We start from the raw sequence: 16,368 nt of genomic DNA, 5'->3' as shown, positions 1-16,368 counted from the left end.
TTTTCACGTTGTCTTTATGGGGTGTTGTGTGTAGAATTCTGAGGGAAAAAATGAATTTAATCCATTTTGGAATAAAGTTGTAACGTAACAAATTGTGGAAAAAGTGATGCCCTGTGAATACTTTCCGGATGCACTGTATATATATTATAGAGAGAGACAGTGACTTTTTACTTGGCTGACTTTTAACATATTGTATGGGCAGGCAGTGTCTTATCATGTTGTCACAACATGTTTGTTGCATGTATGTCAGATGTGCAAGTAAGAAACTGCACACTGCTAAAACACTAACTGTACATGTCTTAATATTTGTATAAAATTATTATTAAAATTTGTATAGGGCCTTATCCCAGTTTCAAGGTTACTTTACAAAATTAAATAAATATTAACAATAAAACTTCTGAGTGTAACTGGCTGACAATTAATAGCAGTGTTCTCCCTAGCGTCTTTGTTTAGAAGCAGGATCGCAAGTGGCGAGGGGAGAGGTGTGGGACAGGATGTTGCAGATCCCTTGATGCTAATGCTAATAGCGAGGACGAGGCGGAGCGGAGTTCACGAGCAAAGAGTATAGGGAGGTGAGCTTTCGTGAGGCGGGTGTACATGGTAATATTGGGGGCGGAGTAGCTTAATACAGTAGCAAGGAGTATGGAGAGGTGGCAGTGCATGCTAATAGCGGGAGCAGAGCAGCAGTTCACAAGCAAAGAGGATGTGGAGGTGGGTGGGTGGGCGGGCGAGAGGAGGACTGATAAAAAGGCTAGTGGAACCAGCCTGTCAGATATCAGAAAAAGGGCGTCGGGAAGTGACGTCTCTGCTCTCGGTGTCAGTGCAGTCTGTGTAGTGCTGCTAAGCATACAGCTGCTCTCTTCTTATTCAGTACATAGCAAACCTATATATATATATATATATATATATATATATACACACACAGTTGTTTAAGCATTAGGTGTGTTCTGTGTGCAAAAATCCTTGTAGCAGTCAGTGTGGTTCCTGTTAAAGTGACTCCCTCTGCCATTTTTATATTTGCTCATACTGAGGGTTTTGTTAAAATGACCCCATCTAATGTTCTTATATTTGCTCATATTTGCACCTGCGTCCATATTGCAAAAAGTGTGCCGAAATCCTTGCAGCACACAGTGTCCTGAGCAAAAGTTTTGTTACTGAATTGCTGAGGGTTTTGTTAAAGTGACCCATCTGCCATTCCTTTTTTGTTCATATCTTGCCCTGCTGTAGTGCAAGTGTGCGTTGAATATCCAACAGGCTCTCACTTTCCCACTCAAAAGTCTTATTCATAGGTACTTTTAATTTTTTCCAAACGTTTTACGAACATGAGCAAAAAAAAGTGTTCAGAAAACAACACTGCTCAGTTATTTCAGAAAAGAGACACCACAAACTAATGAAGGTGCGGAGTCAACTTCTGATGTGGCAATTTCAGGCAGACACATTGCAGAGGCTGGTCCATCAAGGGAAATGTCTTCAGCACACACACTGCCAACTGATAAATCTAAGCACCGCTTATCCGGCATAAACAAACAATGGTTTAAAGATTTTGATTGGCTAATGGTCAAAGAAAATGGTATGTGGTGCTCATCGTGCATGAAATATTCAAACAAACACCTCCCAAGGAGGGAGTTACCTTGGGTATACGTGCCATGCACAAGAATTCGAAAAGAAAGCTTGCTTGACCGTGAAAACCGTAAAACACACATTGAGTCTTCTGCTGGCCTTTTAGGAAAAGGTGTACTAGAGCAAACTGGAATCGGTCAAAGTGAAAGATCTGCATCTGTTAAATAACTTAGAGAGATGCCATTGTGGGAATTTTATGATCCATGCATTGGTTGGCAAAAAACGAGTTGCCACATACAACGTTATTTGAAAAGCTGTTGGAACACTGTAAAGAAATGGGTTGTTCCTTTTTACAACATCTCAATGTTGGTAAAAATGCACATTACACCTATGAAAGAATAATGCAAGAGCTGCTGGATATCTTAGCATCAGAAATAAAGTAACACACTGAAAAATATACACGCTGAAAATTTTTTCAGTATTCTGTGTGATGAAACCACAGACATCTCAGTTGTAAAACAATTAATTATTTACATTAAATATGTTTGCCAGGTCACTAAAGAGGTCAGAATTACGTTTGTATCAACCCACAATATGATTGATGGCAAAGCAGAGACTATAACCAACACACTGTGTGAGACTATGGACACTCAAGGCTTGAAAACTGCTAATCTGGTTGGACTAGGGTCAGATGGAGCTGCTGTTATGATTGGGAAACATAAAGGTGTGGCAAACCTGCTTAAAGATGAAACATCTGGACTCATCTTGGTCAACTGCCACTGTAAACCACAGATTGGCTTTGCATGTGCCACAGCAGCTGCTGTACCTTATTTAACAAAACTGAACGACATCTTAAGGCAGCTGTACTATTTTCCAAAGTTCAGTTAGGATGGCTGGTTTAACGGAAATTCAAAATATTCTTAACATTCCCCAGATTAAACTGAAAATGGCCAGTGATGGTAGATGGCTGTCTCATGACTTTGCAGTACAGTCACTATGACAGTGTATGATGAGTGTCATAGCTTCACTGGAAAGAGAGGCCGCTGAACGAAATGACATCACAGCTGAAGGATTAAGCAGATGTATTAAAACATACAGTTTTGTTTCCTCTCTGATGATGCTTTCAGACTATTACCTTTGTTGTCCAACTTATCTAGGGCTTGGCAAAGGCAAGATGTCAATCTTACTGAAATTGAGCCAATTTTGCTCGCCACAAAATTGTCCATCATAGAGATGAAAGACACTCCTGGGAGATATTTTCAAAGCCTTCATCATTGTCTGGCAGAAGAATGGTCAGATCTCCACATAGTTTATACACAGAGTGATGTAATGTCATTCAAAGCTGCAATATATGATAAATACCTTGAGACAGTTGCAAGCACCTAGATGCAAGTTTCCCTGACATGCCAGTTATTTCCAGCTTTTCAAAAGTTTTCAATGCAGAAACTCATGATTCAAGTGAGTCTGCTGAAATTCTTTTTGATCATTACTCCAAAAATGATAGCCCTCCAATTTTAAAATTTGAAAGTAGCAGGCAAGAATGGACAGTTGCATCAAAAATGATCAGAAGTCAATCATACAAAGACTTCGGTCTAAAACAGATTTTACTAAAAATGGCAACAACATCAGAGCTCAAAGAGTCATTTCCAAATTTAGCCAAACTAGCTCATATTGGGCTAGTGATGCCAGTGAGCACAGCTGAATGTGAAAGGTGGTTTTCTGCCCTTAAAAGGATCAAGACATGTTTAAGAAATCGCATAAATCAAAGCACGCTAAATAATCTCATGTTTATCTCCTTCAAGGGTCCAGATCCTGGGGTCTTTGATTATGGGAAAGCTTCAGATAACTGGGCCTCTAGGAAGAAAAGAAGAATAAATATTTAAGACACCTTCTGCATATGCAAGTTGGCTTTGAAGAATATTTTAAAATTTTTCTTCATTTGGTTTCCCATACTTTTTTTCATTGTTTTCACTTTTCATTCCGACAGCGACAATACTTGTGCCTCTTGGTTTATGTCATAACAATTATTTAAAATTTTTGTTAGGGTTGCAGGATCCTGAATTGGATACTGCTTAAATTTAATAAAAATATTCTGGCACAAGTGTCAAACCTTAAAGGAAGTCATATTGAGCATTGGAAAATCTATATATATATAATTCACTAAGCCGCCGACAAGTAAGACACCCATGGCACACGCAGGACGAAGCCACGCCCACCAACTCTAAGACCTTTGGATACGACGTCAACTCGCAGAGCCACACCCACCAACTCGGACGCGACGCCTCAGAAAAACATGGCGTCATTTATATTCGTCTGTGCCAGAGTCCACATGCACATCTGAGCCACGTTGACTGTTCATAGAGGCGTGTAAAACAGTTTGCGAGGGGTATCCCATGGGATCCTTAAAGCAATCCTTTAAAACTGAGGTTAAAACACAATGAAGGAAGCAGTCTTTAAAAACCAATAAGCCCTGTGCCTCTTTTTCATTAGTGTCTCACCTGCTTCACTGATGCAGGCCCTGCAACAGTCGAGACGCTCTCTCAGCAGCTGACCTTCTTTGTTCCTTTACTCCAATACTGTTAGTCGCCTGATTAAAAATGGCCTTTTGAAGGGGAGCTATGGACCCGCTATACCACAGGGACACTTTGCCTTCGAGCCTGCTCTCGCTCACTCTAACGTACCGGCTTTCTCTCTCTCCTCACTCGCTCGCATACTGCACAGGGGAGAAACGCCAAGCAGCACGACTCCACCGGGAAACCGTTTCAGCCACACTTCCACACCCCTCACTACGCTGTGAGCGCTGTGATTATTTATGTAAAAATGGCCTTTTGAAGGCGAGCTGTAGACCCGCTATACTACAGGAACACCTGTGACATTGCCTTCACATTGTTTTCCTTTTATTTCTGATCCTGTCGAGCAGATCAGACATATTTAAAAATGGCCTTTTAAAGGGGAGTTATGGACCCGCTATACCACAGGAACACCTGTGACATTGCCTTCGAGCCTGCTGTCGCTCACTCTAACGTACCGGCTTTCTCTCTCACTCGCTTGCACACTGCACAGGGGAGAAACACCCGCAGCACGCCTCCACCCGGAAACCGTTTCAGCCACACTTCTACGCTGTGAGCGCGGTGATTATTTTTTTAAAAATGGCCTTTTGAAGGGGAGCTGTAGACCCGCTATACTACAGGAACACCTGTGACATTGCCTTCACATTGTTTTCCTTTTATTTCTGATCCCGTCAAGCAGATCACACACCCAGGCAAACAATACTAAATAATCAATAGCTGCAACTACTTTGCCCACCCCAACTCCTCACCTGAGTCGGTTTCGTCTGTGTCAGCAGTGTTTCCCAAACTCGGTCCTGGTGAACCCCTGTGGCTACAGGGTTTTGTTCCAACCGGATTCCTAATCATTAATGCCAGTGAAACTCATCTGGGATAAATCGTTTTTTCAAACGCAGCAGTGTAGCAGATTAGTCTAGCTGGATATAATAATCTGAGATGAATGCGCGCCCCCGTGCTGAGTGAAAAGCCAATGTATATTGAGTCTAGAAAACATGATCAGCAAGTCTTTGATAGGCTGCAGCAAAATGATGAAAGAACGGGCGCAATTTTTTTCACACAAGCTGTTTGTGTGTGTGTGGGTGGGTGGGTGTTAGTTAGTTACTCGAAGGATTTCAAGATTTAATATGCACAAGCGGTAACACTGCAAAAGCAGCCCAAACCAGAATAGATGGCTGGCAAAAGTGGCCGACAAATTAAACGCGTGTGCATTGTACTTACTGAAAGCAGCGTTACGGATTTTTCAAATGTTCATTTTTTTCCCTCTGCTTAAAAAAACATTAAAAAAGCGGCGTGATTATGCGGTGTAGCTGGTTGGTATGCAGCGTGTAAACAGTTTGTTTGTCGCGGATAATTTTGCCTTTTACTTTTACACGAAGACAATTTCTTGTTAGATTTGCCTTTGCGATGACAATTAATAAGGCACAGGGCCAAACTTTCAAAAAGATATGCATGTATCTGCCAGAACCAGTTTTCAGTCACGGACAGTTGTATGTTGCTCTCTACAGAGTTCCATCTTTTCATTGACTTACTGGTATGCCTGCAGGAACATGTGCAGCGAGTGAGAGAGAGAGAGAGCGAGCGACACACACACATATACAGGCGCGCGCGCGAGAGAGCGAGCGCTGGACACATAAGAATAATAATACTTCATTACATTGATATACCGGTGTTTTCAGTATTCAAAGCGCTATCCACACAGGGAGGAACCGGGAAGTGAACCAAAAATCTTCCACAGTCTCTTTACTGCAAAGCAGCAACACTACCACTGCGCTACAAGGCAGAGAAGGCAGTTAAAGAACGCACTGAGCTCGATTTTGTTTTCACTTCTGTTTACAGCGATCGGGTCGTAGCGTGCATTATTGCAATGTTACTTTTCTTGATGGCTTATTACATTACGGATGTTTCACATGTTCATTTTTTTCCATGTGCTTAAGACATTAAAAAAGTGTTTCTCAACTGTGACTCCGGAACAACTCAGTACGCAAGCTATATTAAGGGTCACCAACGAAGACTCGCTACACCTTAATGAACAAGTGCTGAAACTTATCCCTACCGACGAAGTAACTTTCACCAGCGTGGCCTCCATCGTCACAGGCGATCCCACTTTCAGTCATGGACAATGGCATGTTGCTCTCTCCAGAGGTCCATCTTTTCATTCACTCACAGTGGTATCCTCAAACCCACCCTATTTGGACAACTGTGTCGTTCAGGAAGTGTTCACCCATCAATACATAATTATGCAGCGTATGCTACACTGCGGGTTGGCTAGTAATTAATAATTAACTAATAAAAATAGTGCACATTTAATTTTCCCCACCACCAAATTTCCCTGTCCCGCCCCACCTGGCTACTTTTTCATGCCACCTGGCTGGAAAATATTTCTGGGGAGAACACTGAATAATAGTATTGCTTGACTGCCTCGGTCTCATTTATCTTTGGAGAGAGAGGCAATGTATTGCAAGTAGATTGGGGTATTCAAGTAGGAATTTCACTAATTCATTCAAAACATTTAACAGTGTGATACCTAAAATATAGATGAGTAACCCATGGCGTCTCCACAATTCATTTGAGAACATAGTTAAACATGTACTGTATGATTATAAAAATTGTGCATGAAGCCCTTATGAGAGTCCTGTCACCTGTGTCCACCAATGTTAACTACTTTACAGTTTCAGATTAAGTCCAGAATACCAGTTTGAAGATTTTTAAGATGACCCTATTTACTTAAGAGCTCAACAGCTGTGCATCATGCTCTTTTAAGTTTGGTTCTTTAGTAACTATTACAGCTATAATTTGAACTCCTGGATACAGCATCTCTCAAACACGCGGAACTCTAGGCAGCTATCACACAGAGGTGGGGAAAATTGATTAATTTACAAATCACAATTGCCTGAAGTATGATGATTGAGATTGCCAGGCTGATTTAAAAAAAAAAAAAATTTTTTTTTTTAAATTAAGAATATGCTGATGTTCCAATCAATTAAATTAAACTGTGTGCAACCAAACATAATCCATACTGTGCGATTAATTACTATAGACCGTGAAATATGAGTTGCATGCACCCAGCCATTTGCTGTTGCCATTATATCAGTTTACTGATGAAGCTGTTGCTGGAGAATGCCTACTGCATACATTTTCTTACGATGCAACAATAATTTCCGTAATATGCTTGCTGCACTCGAACACATTTTGCTGATTGAACGGGTGCCTTGAAAACAATGTCAAACAAGAGAATGACTGATCAAGGTTGTTGTGAGATTTATACAGTATGTTGTCATTGCAAGTTACATTTAAAGATTGAATTCATTTAAGGGGTGAACTTGAGACAACTATAACCATATGCAAAATTTGCCACAATAAAAGTATTGTGGTAATAACAGTAATATTTGTGCGTATTTCATGCGTCACCAGCTGGAGTTAAAAATCTGATGTCACCAAGCCCAGAGCTGTTCCAATTAAGCAGCCAACTCCAGTCACAACTTTGAATAAATTCCTCAGAAGTTGTGATATGGCAAAACGGATAACAAAGTCTATTGTATGTTTTATTTGTAATGACCGTAATCCATATACTGTAGTTGAAAATGCAGAATTCTGCATAATTCATACTCTCGAGCTGAGTAGATTATTCCAGTACAATGCAAACAATTACTCTGTAGAGCAGAATGTACTGACATCAGATTCATGGACTGTTGAGAGCCACACGGTGTTTTTGTGAAAATGCAGAATTCTGCAACATAATTCATACTCTCGAGCTGAATAGATTATTCCAGTACAATGCAAACGATTACTTTGTAGAGCATAACGTACTGACATGTGATTCATGGACTGTTGAGACCCACATGGTGGTTTGTTACAGTAACATTACATCATATTACTGAAGAGTGTTCCTACAAACCATAGTCATGCATGAAAGCCATACTGGAGCCAACATGTCTGAGATACTTAGTAATGTCCCTGTAGTATGGGCAGTTGAAAAGAGCATTTGTTGTTCACAGACAGTGTAGGCTAATGCCTGTTTGCAGCTCTTGTAGTTGGCTTTCCTTGTGTTAAATGCTACGTTAAACTTGGCAGCTCAGCACGCACTTGGACTACTAGCTGTTGTGCAGCTCCTTGCAAGAATAAGATGCATCCCTGGATTTTTCCACAGCACAGACTGAAGTTATGCCAACCCATTGAAATAGTGCACTTGGTGTTGTGTAATTTCTTAATTCCATACATTTCCATTCTTAAGGTTATAATTATGAAGTTTACTTTTTGACTCAACATTTTAAAATCTGTATTTAATTGTATTACTCAGAATGACTTTAAAATGTCAATTTGGAGAGAAATTCTTTCCAATAAAAAAAAAAGGGTAAATCACAATATTGAATCACTATATATGGACAATCATACTTAATGATTAGTAAATCTAATGACATATTTTTTAGCTATATATATATATATATATATATATGAAAACACTTCTTTACAATCAGTAAACCTGCTTTTGTTTTTTGTAGAACTATATTAATTGATTTATCATTCTATAAATAGATTAGTGTGAACTTCAGGGTGATCATTTTAAAAAGTGTAAAATCAATGCAAATAGAATATTTGGGTACTTGGTTAGGATACATATAACATATTTAAATGTGTACTACTTTTTGTGTGGAGAGAAACTTAGTATATTAAAATGCATTAATGTGTTTAAACTACTTAGTCTACATGATTTTATAGGTTAAAATACTTATGATTGCATTTTGTGATGCTGTCCTTCTTGACTGTTTACATGGTTCTTTCTCCCATTCTCACTCTAGAGTGAAATTCGAGCCATCTCTGTAAACCAGTGGGGCTCCCAGCTAGGTCTTAATGTTCTAAATAAACTAAGTCAACTTTACTGTTCACTGGTGTGGGAGAGCACAGTATTACTTTCACTCTGTACACCTAATAGGTAAGATATCGATATTTATCATAAGTTTCATTCCTGCCCTCTACCCTTTTCTCTTTGTCAACTTTTTTGCTTGTGATTTCACAGCCTTCCCCCAGGATGTGAATTTGGACAAGCAGACATGCAAAAACTAGTTCCAAAGGAAGAGAAAGGCATGACTGTTGCAGCCTCTGGTGTCAGAAAGCCAGGTTTATCTATTTTCACATTTCCATTGTGCTTAAATGTATTTGCATACACTTTCCTCTTCTAAAATTAATATTATCTGTACAGAAGGGGACTCTGACTCCTCAACACTAAGCAACTCCAGTGCTGTTGAGCATTCTGCACAGGGATTGCTGGAGGGAATAGGACTTGATGGAGATGCCCTTGCACCAATGGAGACTGATGAGCCAAGCACGTCTGACTCAAAAAGCAAATCTAAACTTACCCCAGCAATGGCTGCACGCATCAAACAAATCAAACCGCTGCTGTCTGGTATGTTCATGCCCAATACAGGTTTTAACATTTTTTTTGTTTAATATTGTCTTTCAATTGTGTTTAATGTGCGTTTCTTTTAACTATGCTTTTGTTTATAGCATCTTCTCGACTGGGACGGGCCCTAGCAGAACTTTTTGGGCTTTTGGTGAAGCTTTGTGTTGGCTCACCTGTTCGACAAAGGAGGAGTCATCATGCAGCTAGTACAACAACTGCTCCAACACCTGCTGCTCGTTCTACAGCATCCTCTCTGACTAAACTGTTAACGAAAGGATTGTCCTGGCAGCCTCCTCCTTACACTCCCACTCCACGATTTAGGTTAGCACTTCCTGTTGCCTTTGAATTTGAAGGACTTTTGTAACACTTTCATAACATGGAAAGCGTAATTTGCTGAATGAGTCCAGTATTTAGAAGGTTTGTTTAGCTGTTTATGCTGCTTATGTGCTTTAAGAATCAATACTGTTCATCATGTCTGCTTACTTAAATGCAGTTTGTATAGTAAGTTAGCACCAATTTTAACATTTGTGCTTTCTGTTGTATTTCACTAATTTATATATTAAAATGTTCCTTTTAGTTTTTTCTTCTCTTAATGGAAATACTTGACCAACAAAGTCATCTTTAATTCAGTTCTATTCAGGCAAGCATTTATTTTAACCTCATACGCACTAATTAGTTTTTGGACTTATTGCATCTTAATTACATACCCAAAAAAACTTATTGCATCTTAATTACATACCCAAAAATTAATGCCTATTATGCTGCATACAGGGTAGGATTCAAAAGTAATGAGCCTTTGTTCAAAAAAACAAATTTATTGAGCTAATCGGTACAACTAATTAGTAGTCTTCAAAATAGGCACCTCCTGCATCAATACACTTTTGTAGGCGGCTTTTCCAAGACTCGAAGACGTCCACATAGGCCTTTTCCGGGATGGCTGCAAGGGCTGCCTTGACGTTTGCTTGGATGTCCTCGATCGAGTCGAAGCGTTTTCCTTTCAGTGCTGATAAAAAGCGGGGAAACAAGAAGTCAGAAGGCGACACGTCCGGACTGTAGGGAGGCTGGGGGACCACCGGAACGTTCATCCGGGCCAGGTAGGCGCTCACGATGAAGGCGGTGTGGCTGGGCGCGTTATCGTGGTGAAGCTTCCAGCTGTCCTTGATGTCCCTTCGCTTGCGCGCTACGCTTCTTTTCAGCCTTTTCAGGACTTCCAAGTAGTAAGCAGCATTCACGGTCTGTCCTTGCGGGACAAACTCGTAGTGGATGATCCCCTTCACTCCGAAGAAGGCAATGAGCATAGTCTTCGTCTTCAACGCATACCGTTGCTCTAACGAACTTTCCATTCCGCCGTGTAACGCACTACCGCACAGGGGTTCCCGTCAAGGCCGATCCTACCGCTCCGAAAGCTCGGAGCGGTAGGAGCTCCGTTACGTTGTGAAGCCAACACCCACTGTCGCTGGCAAGTGGGGCGCGCGCCGAGTTACGTTCGCGTCAGAACACAATGAGGCTCATTACTTTTGAATCCTACCCTGTATGTCATAAAGGATTTGCAGAAGGTCGGAAAGTAGTAAGTATAATAACACTCCAATTTTTTGAAAGAATGTAATTCATATAAATAAAAGCCATAAAGGTTGCAAAACACTGATCTCTAAACCATTCACTTAGGGGCCAATGTACAGTGTCTAATTAAGCTAAACAGCATGTTTGGCATCCAGATGGAAAACTGGCATACTCAGAAATGTGCTTGAAGAGGAATCAAATTTGTGACTTTCAGCAAAGACCTCTTTCTCAATAGTTAAAACTGTGACTCAAGGTCTTCGTATTCCATGCACCTAGCATTCTGTAATTTTTCTAGCACTTCAACTGAGTGTTTTTTCTTTTTTGAAGAAGAAGACATTTCTTAGTACAGTGTTCAAATCTTTTGTGTCAACTAAGCAATCCCCATGCACTCTGACAGAAGCTTGTGTATAAAGAAGCTGTTGCACATCTAATTTATTTTTTTGTCTACACAGCTGTGACATGAATGACCAGTCATAAACAAATATACATCATTGGAAATCTGAACTTCAGCTATCCAATGATAATGAGCTCTTCACTATGTAGGGTTCGATGTAGATAGGATCTTTGACAAAGCAGATTCACTCAGCTGTGACATGCTACTCGCTTTGGCATATACAGTTGAAATCAGAAATATTTCAATTCCCCAAGATTGTAAGGATTTGCCAATGAAAGTTTTTTCAAAACGCATGATTTTGCTTTGGGTAAAATCAACAAAGAATGTATGATAGTTTTTGTGAGTAACAGAATATTTTATTTATATAGCCATGTCATAGTTATTCAACCCCTATATAATAATTGCTGTTTTTAAAACCTCCAGCTTGTTTTTATGGCCTAAAATGGAGCTTGAACTTAATTAAGCCTTTGTGAATTCAGTAATGGCCCTTAATTGGCCTCAACTGTAATGCATATACACTGGCCAAAAACAAAGTCGCCACCTGGATTTAACTAAGCAAATAGGTACGAGGCTTCTATTGGATAATTACTGCATGGGCGATTATCTTTTAGCTGGCAACAAGTTATTTAACCCCAACTGGTGCAATGAGTTGCTTCTCATTTCTTAAACAACCATGTCGAATGACACATCTCGTGGTCATGGGAAAGATGTTAGTCTGTTTGAGAAGGGTCAAATTATTGGCATGCATCAAGCAGAGAAAACATCTAAGGAGATTGCAGAAACTACTAAAATTGGGTTAAGAACTGTCCAACGCATTATTAAAAACTGGAAGGATAGTGGGGACCCATCGTCTTCGAGGAAGAAATGTGGCCGGAAAAAAATCCTGAATGATCGTGATCGGCAATCACTTAAACGTTTGGTGAAATCAAATCGAAGAAAAACCGCAGTAGAACTCAGGTCTATGTTTAATAGTGAAAGTAAGAGCATTTCCACACGCACAATGCGAAGGGAACTCAAGGGACTGGGACTGAATAGCTGCGTAGCCGTAAGAAAACCACTAATCAGTGAGGTAAACCGGAAAAAAAGGCTTCAATTTGCTAGGGAGCATAAAGATTGGACTCTGGAGCAATGGAAGAAGGTCATGTGGTCTGATGAGTCCAGATTTACCCTGTTCCAGAGTGATGGGCGCATCAGGGTAAGAAGAGAGGCAGATGAAGTGATGCACCCATCATGCCTAGTGCACCATCATCAATGCAAGATCTTGGTGAAAAATTAATGCAACACTGGATGGAACTAAATCTTGTGACATTGCAGAAGCTTACTGAAACAATGCCACGGCGAATGCGTGCCGTAATCAAAGCTAAAGGCTGTCCAACGAAATATTAAAGTGTGTGACGTTTTTTTTTTGGTGGTGACTTTTTTTTTGGCCAGGCAGTGTATAAACAACACCCATGAAGGTGTTGAAAGTGAGTTACAATCATGAGTAAGATTAAGGGTCTTTGACAACAGCTGAGAGGGGAAATTATTTCAATGTGCCTGAAGGGCATCGGGTATAAGATCTCCCAAAAATTGAACATTCCATGAGGCACTATTGAGAGCATTATAAGGAAATTTAAAACTAATGGACCATCTGCAAACTTACCTGGCTTAGGTAGAAAGCCCAAAATTTCATCAAGAGCCCTTAACAACTTAAGCAGGACAACTAAGAAAAACCCCTGGTGTTACTGCAAAACACCTACAAGATGACCTGATGAAAGCTGGAACAAGTGCTTCATTGGCAACTATAAGACAAGCACTTAATGGCCACACTCCAAAATTCACTCCACTCTTGACCACAAAGAACATCAAAGGTCGACTAGAATATGCCAGGAGAAATTTGGATAGGCCTGCAGAATTTTGGGGTACAGTTCTGTGGACTGGTGAAATTAAGTTTTGAACTTTTTGGACACGTGGACCAGCGGTATGTCTGCTGTGAGAAGGCCAGGCTTATGACCAAAAGAATACCATCCCCACTGTCAAACATGGAGGTGGGTCATTAATGATGTGGGTGTGTTTTTCTGCTGCAAGAACTGGCAATCTTGACCGTGTAACTGGCATTGTGAATTCCTAGAAATAAGAGGAATGTGATGTCTTTTGTTCAGAATTTGAATCTTGGTGATCATTGGACTTTCCAGCAGGATAGTGATCCCATGCACATCTCCAAGTTAAACAAAAGTTGGTTGTGAAATAGATCCTGGAGTGGCCTTCTCAGTTCCATAGTTTATATCCCACTGAAAAGTTTTGGTGGGATTTGAAGAAGGCAGTTACAGCATGGAAGCCATCATACATCAGTCAGCTAGAGGCTTTTGCATATGAATAATGAACAAAGACTCCACCAGAGAGGTGTAAAAAAAATGGTCATTAGAAGTTGTTATAAAAGCTAAAGGATGCTCCACAAAGTACTGAAGCTTGGTTTTATATAATAATGAACATGCACATTTATGAAAAGAGTTGCATTTTTCATTTGAACTCAAATTTAAGTCTCTTTATATTCTCAAAATAACTCTAAAAATGTTCCAGATATTTTTGTTTAATGAGGCTTTTTTCATTTTCCTTTATCTCTTTATTGTCTTGAGGTGAGAGGGTTGGATATATTTTATTGCAACTGTTGAGGTGAGGGGGTTGAATATTTGTTATTGCAACTGTACATGTGTAAATCACTTGTTTCTTAGTAATGAAACAGTAATTTGGAAAGTTTATTTTAATGAAGACACCTTTTTACATGTAAAAATGAATTTGTTACTTTTGAGTGACTTGTGGGTTTAGTGCCACACACTCAAAAAACTTTGAAATATGGCGGTGCCCTACTGAAGGAGCACCTTATGCATGAGTGACTACATAAAGTTTAAATTTCACTCCTGGCTAGCATTTAAAAAAAAATACATTTATTAAAAAAAAAAAAAAAACTTTACAAGTAACAGCTGTAAGGTTTATAATTGCACACAGACAGGTAGAAATGTCAGTGGTGCTGTGTGCTTACAGCTGCAGTGGCCTGGGGTGATTATTACCTGAAATGATTCTTTCTTGGTATATAGTAAGAAGGAGCTTACCAATCCTACTTAGCTTGATGGGATAATCACATTTGTTATTTTAGAAGCATTAACGTAAGAATTCACCTGATTTATTTTAATAAAACTGGTACCTCTGAAGTACTAATCTTGGCAGTCAATAAGTCAGTTAATTTTTCTTCACATGCATATTTCTTTGTGTTTGTAAATATAAAAATGTTTTGTTAGTAAATGTTAATTTGCAATGAAAGCACATCAAAGCAATATTTTCAATGAGATTTTTTTTTTTCTTCCAGACTTACTTTCTTCATATGTTCTGTGGGGTTCACATCCCCTATGCTTTTTGATGAGAGAAAGTATCCATATCACCTGATGCTACAAAAATTCTTCTGTTCTGGGGGACATGATGCTTTATTTGAGTAAGAAGCCTTTTTTTAAATCTCATATAGTTTGATATACTGTATGAAGGTATTTGTCGTTGTAAGGATAGAAAGACTCTGTAATTATCAAAGTGAAAATAGATCTCTGCAAAGTGGTCTAAATTAATTACAAATAACACAACACAAAGTAATTGATTGCATAGGTATTTACCTCTTTTGGTATGACACACTTAAATCAGCACCTAAACAACTCCATGAAAGGCCGATTTTAAAAAAAGCACACGTGTTAAGCTAATGTTGCACAGGAATGGCTTGAAAACTACAGTAGTAATGCAGTGACCAAGTCCAAGGGCCCCATTTATTAAACTTTGTGTGCAATCAAGCTTGAAAATTTGCTCATCTCAAAAAAACAGGAAAATGCATACATGCCTAGATTTATAAAACCTGAGTTATGGAGATTTCTACATAATATACTCTTTACAAATCACAATCACCTTGTAAATATGTGAATATCAATGTGCCTCGAATACTGCCCTGGAACATTCATAAATGGAGCATGCTAATCAAACTGATACATATGCAGTGATGCTTCAGAGACTTGCTGGTGTGTAGAGCAGCCTTTCTCCTGGCACATTGAGGCCCCACCACCTGCATTCAAGAGTATCTGGCTTGTTTGCATTTTGGTGTTCAGGATAGGTGTAAAGTGCTAGCACCTGAGTGGGTATCCAATACTAGATGGCACATGTAATGGCATGATTGTTACAGTGACTAGTATGGGCCATATCAAACATTGAGTGTTCAGCTAGTTACATTTCCAACAAGCCATTCACCATGTACAGATTATGTCTGCTAAAGCTATTTCCCCCCAAAAAATGAGTCATGGATTGACCCAGTCCACTGACACAATTTTCGTCCGCCACATCTTCATATCATAGCTGACTTACTGCAATGTAACTTCTCACAGTTAACAAAAGTTGCTTCATTCTTGTTTGGTGTAGTTATTGCCATATGATTACAGTAAATTGCTCCAATTATGTTAGGAGAACCAATCACTGCCTCAAATTTCCACCTTATGTTGGCAGAAAATGTTTTATCTCCGTGCACTTATACAATATGAAAACTAGTGCTTCGCAGATCATTTAATGCCTTCCAGCACAGCAGGCATGATTGATTTCTTACCTGTTGGCCAGTTCCCTGAGAAGTGACAACAAGTAGCAGATTTAAACTGGATCTCTGGAAATTTAAAAGGGGAAGATATGATCTAAGCACATATAAGACTGACTTGATTGAGCAGTTATCTGCTCATTATTGTAAAGAATTAACATTATCAACCTACATCTAGATGTTGTTTGAACCATCATGTACTATTTGTTACTCCATTTAAAGATTACTTTCCAAGTTTTTATTTATATAACTTAATGAATTACTGTGTTTTTAATAATGTTAAAAGCTAGAATGGGAT

General features: G+C 39.4%; 1 protein-coding gene across 1 annotated transcript in view; it reads left to right on the top strand.

The window, feature by feature from the left end:
• The window catches only part of huwe1 (HECT, UBA and WWE domain containing E3 ubiquitin protein ligase 1), a 387,803-nt gene that overhangs the window by 200,124 nt on the left and 171,311 nt on the right, over window positions 1-16,368 (top strand). Inside the window, 5 exon segments of the mRNA XM_051933601.1 lie at window positions 8,924-9,057; window positions 9,142-9,242; window positions 9,325-9,528; window positions 9,630-9,846; window positions 14,823-14,945. Of these exon segments, the coding sequence (XP_051789561.1) occupies window positions 8,924-9,057; window positions 9,142-9,242; window positions 9,325-9,528; window positions 9,630-9,846; window positions 14,823-14,945 (779 nt within the window).

Source organism: Erpetoichthys calabaricus, chromosome 11 (genome assembly GCF_900747795.2).
Source record: "Erpetoichthys calabaricus chromosome 11, fErpCal1.3, whole genome shotgun sequence".
Classification (NCBI taxonomy): Eukaryota; Metazoa; Chordata; class Cladistia; order Polypteriformes; family Polypteridae; genus Erpetoichthys; species Erpetoichthys calabaricus.
This window is presented reverse-complemented; position numbering and strand designations above follow the sequence as displayed.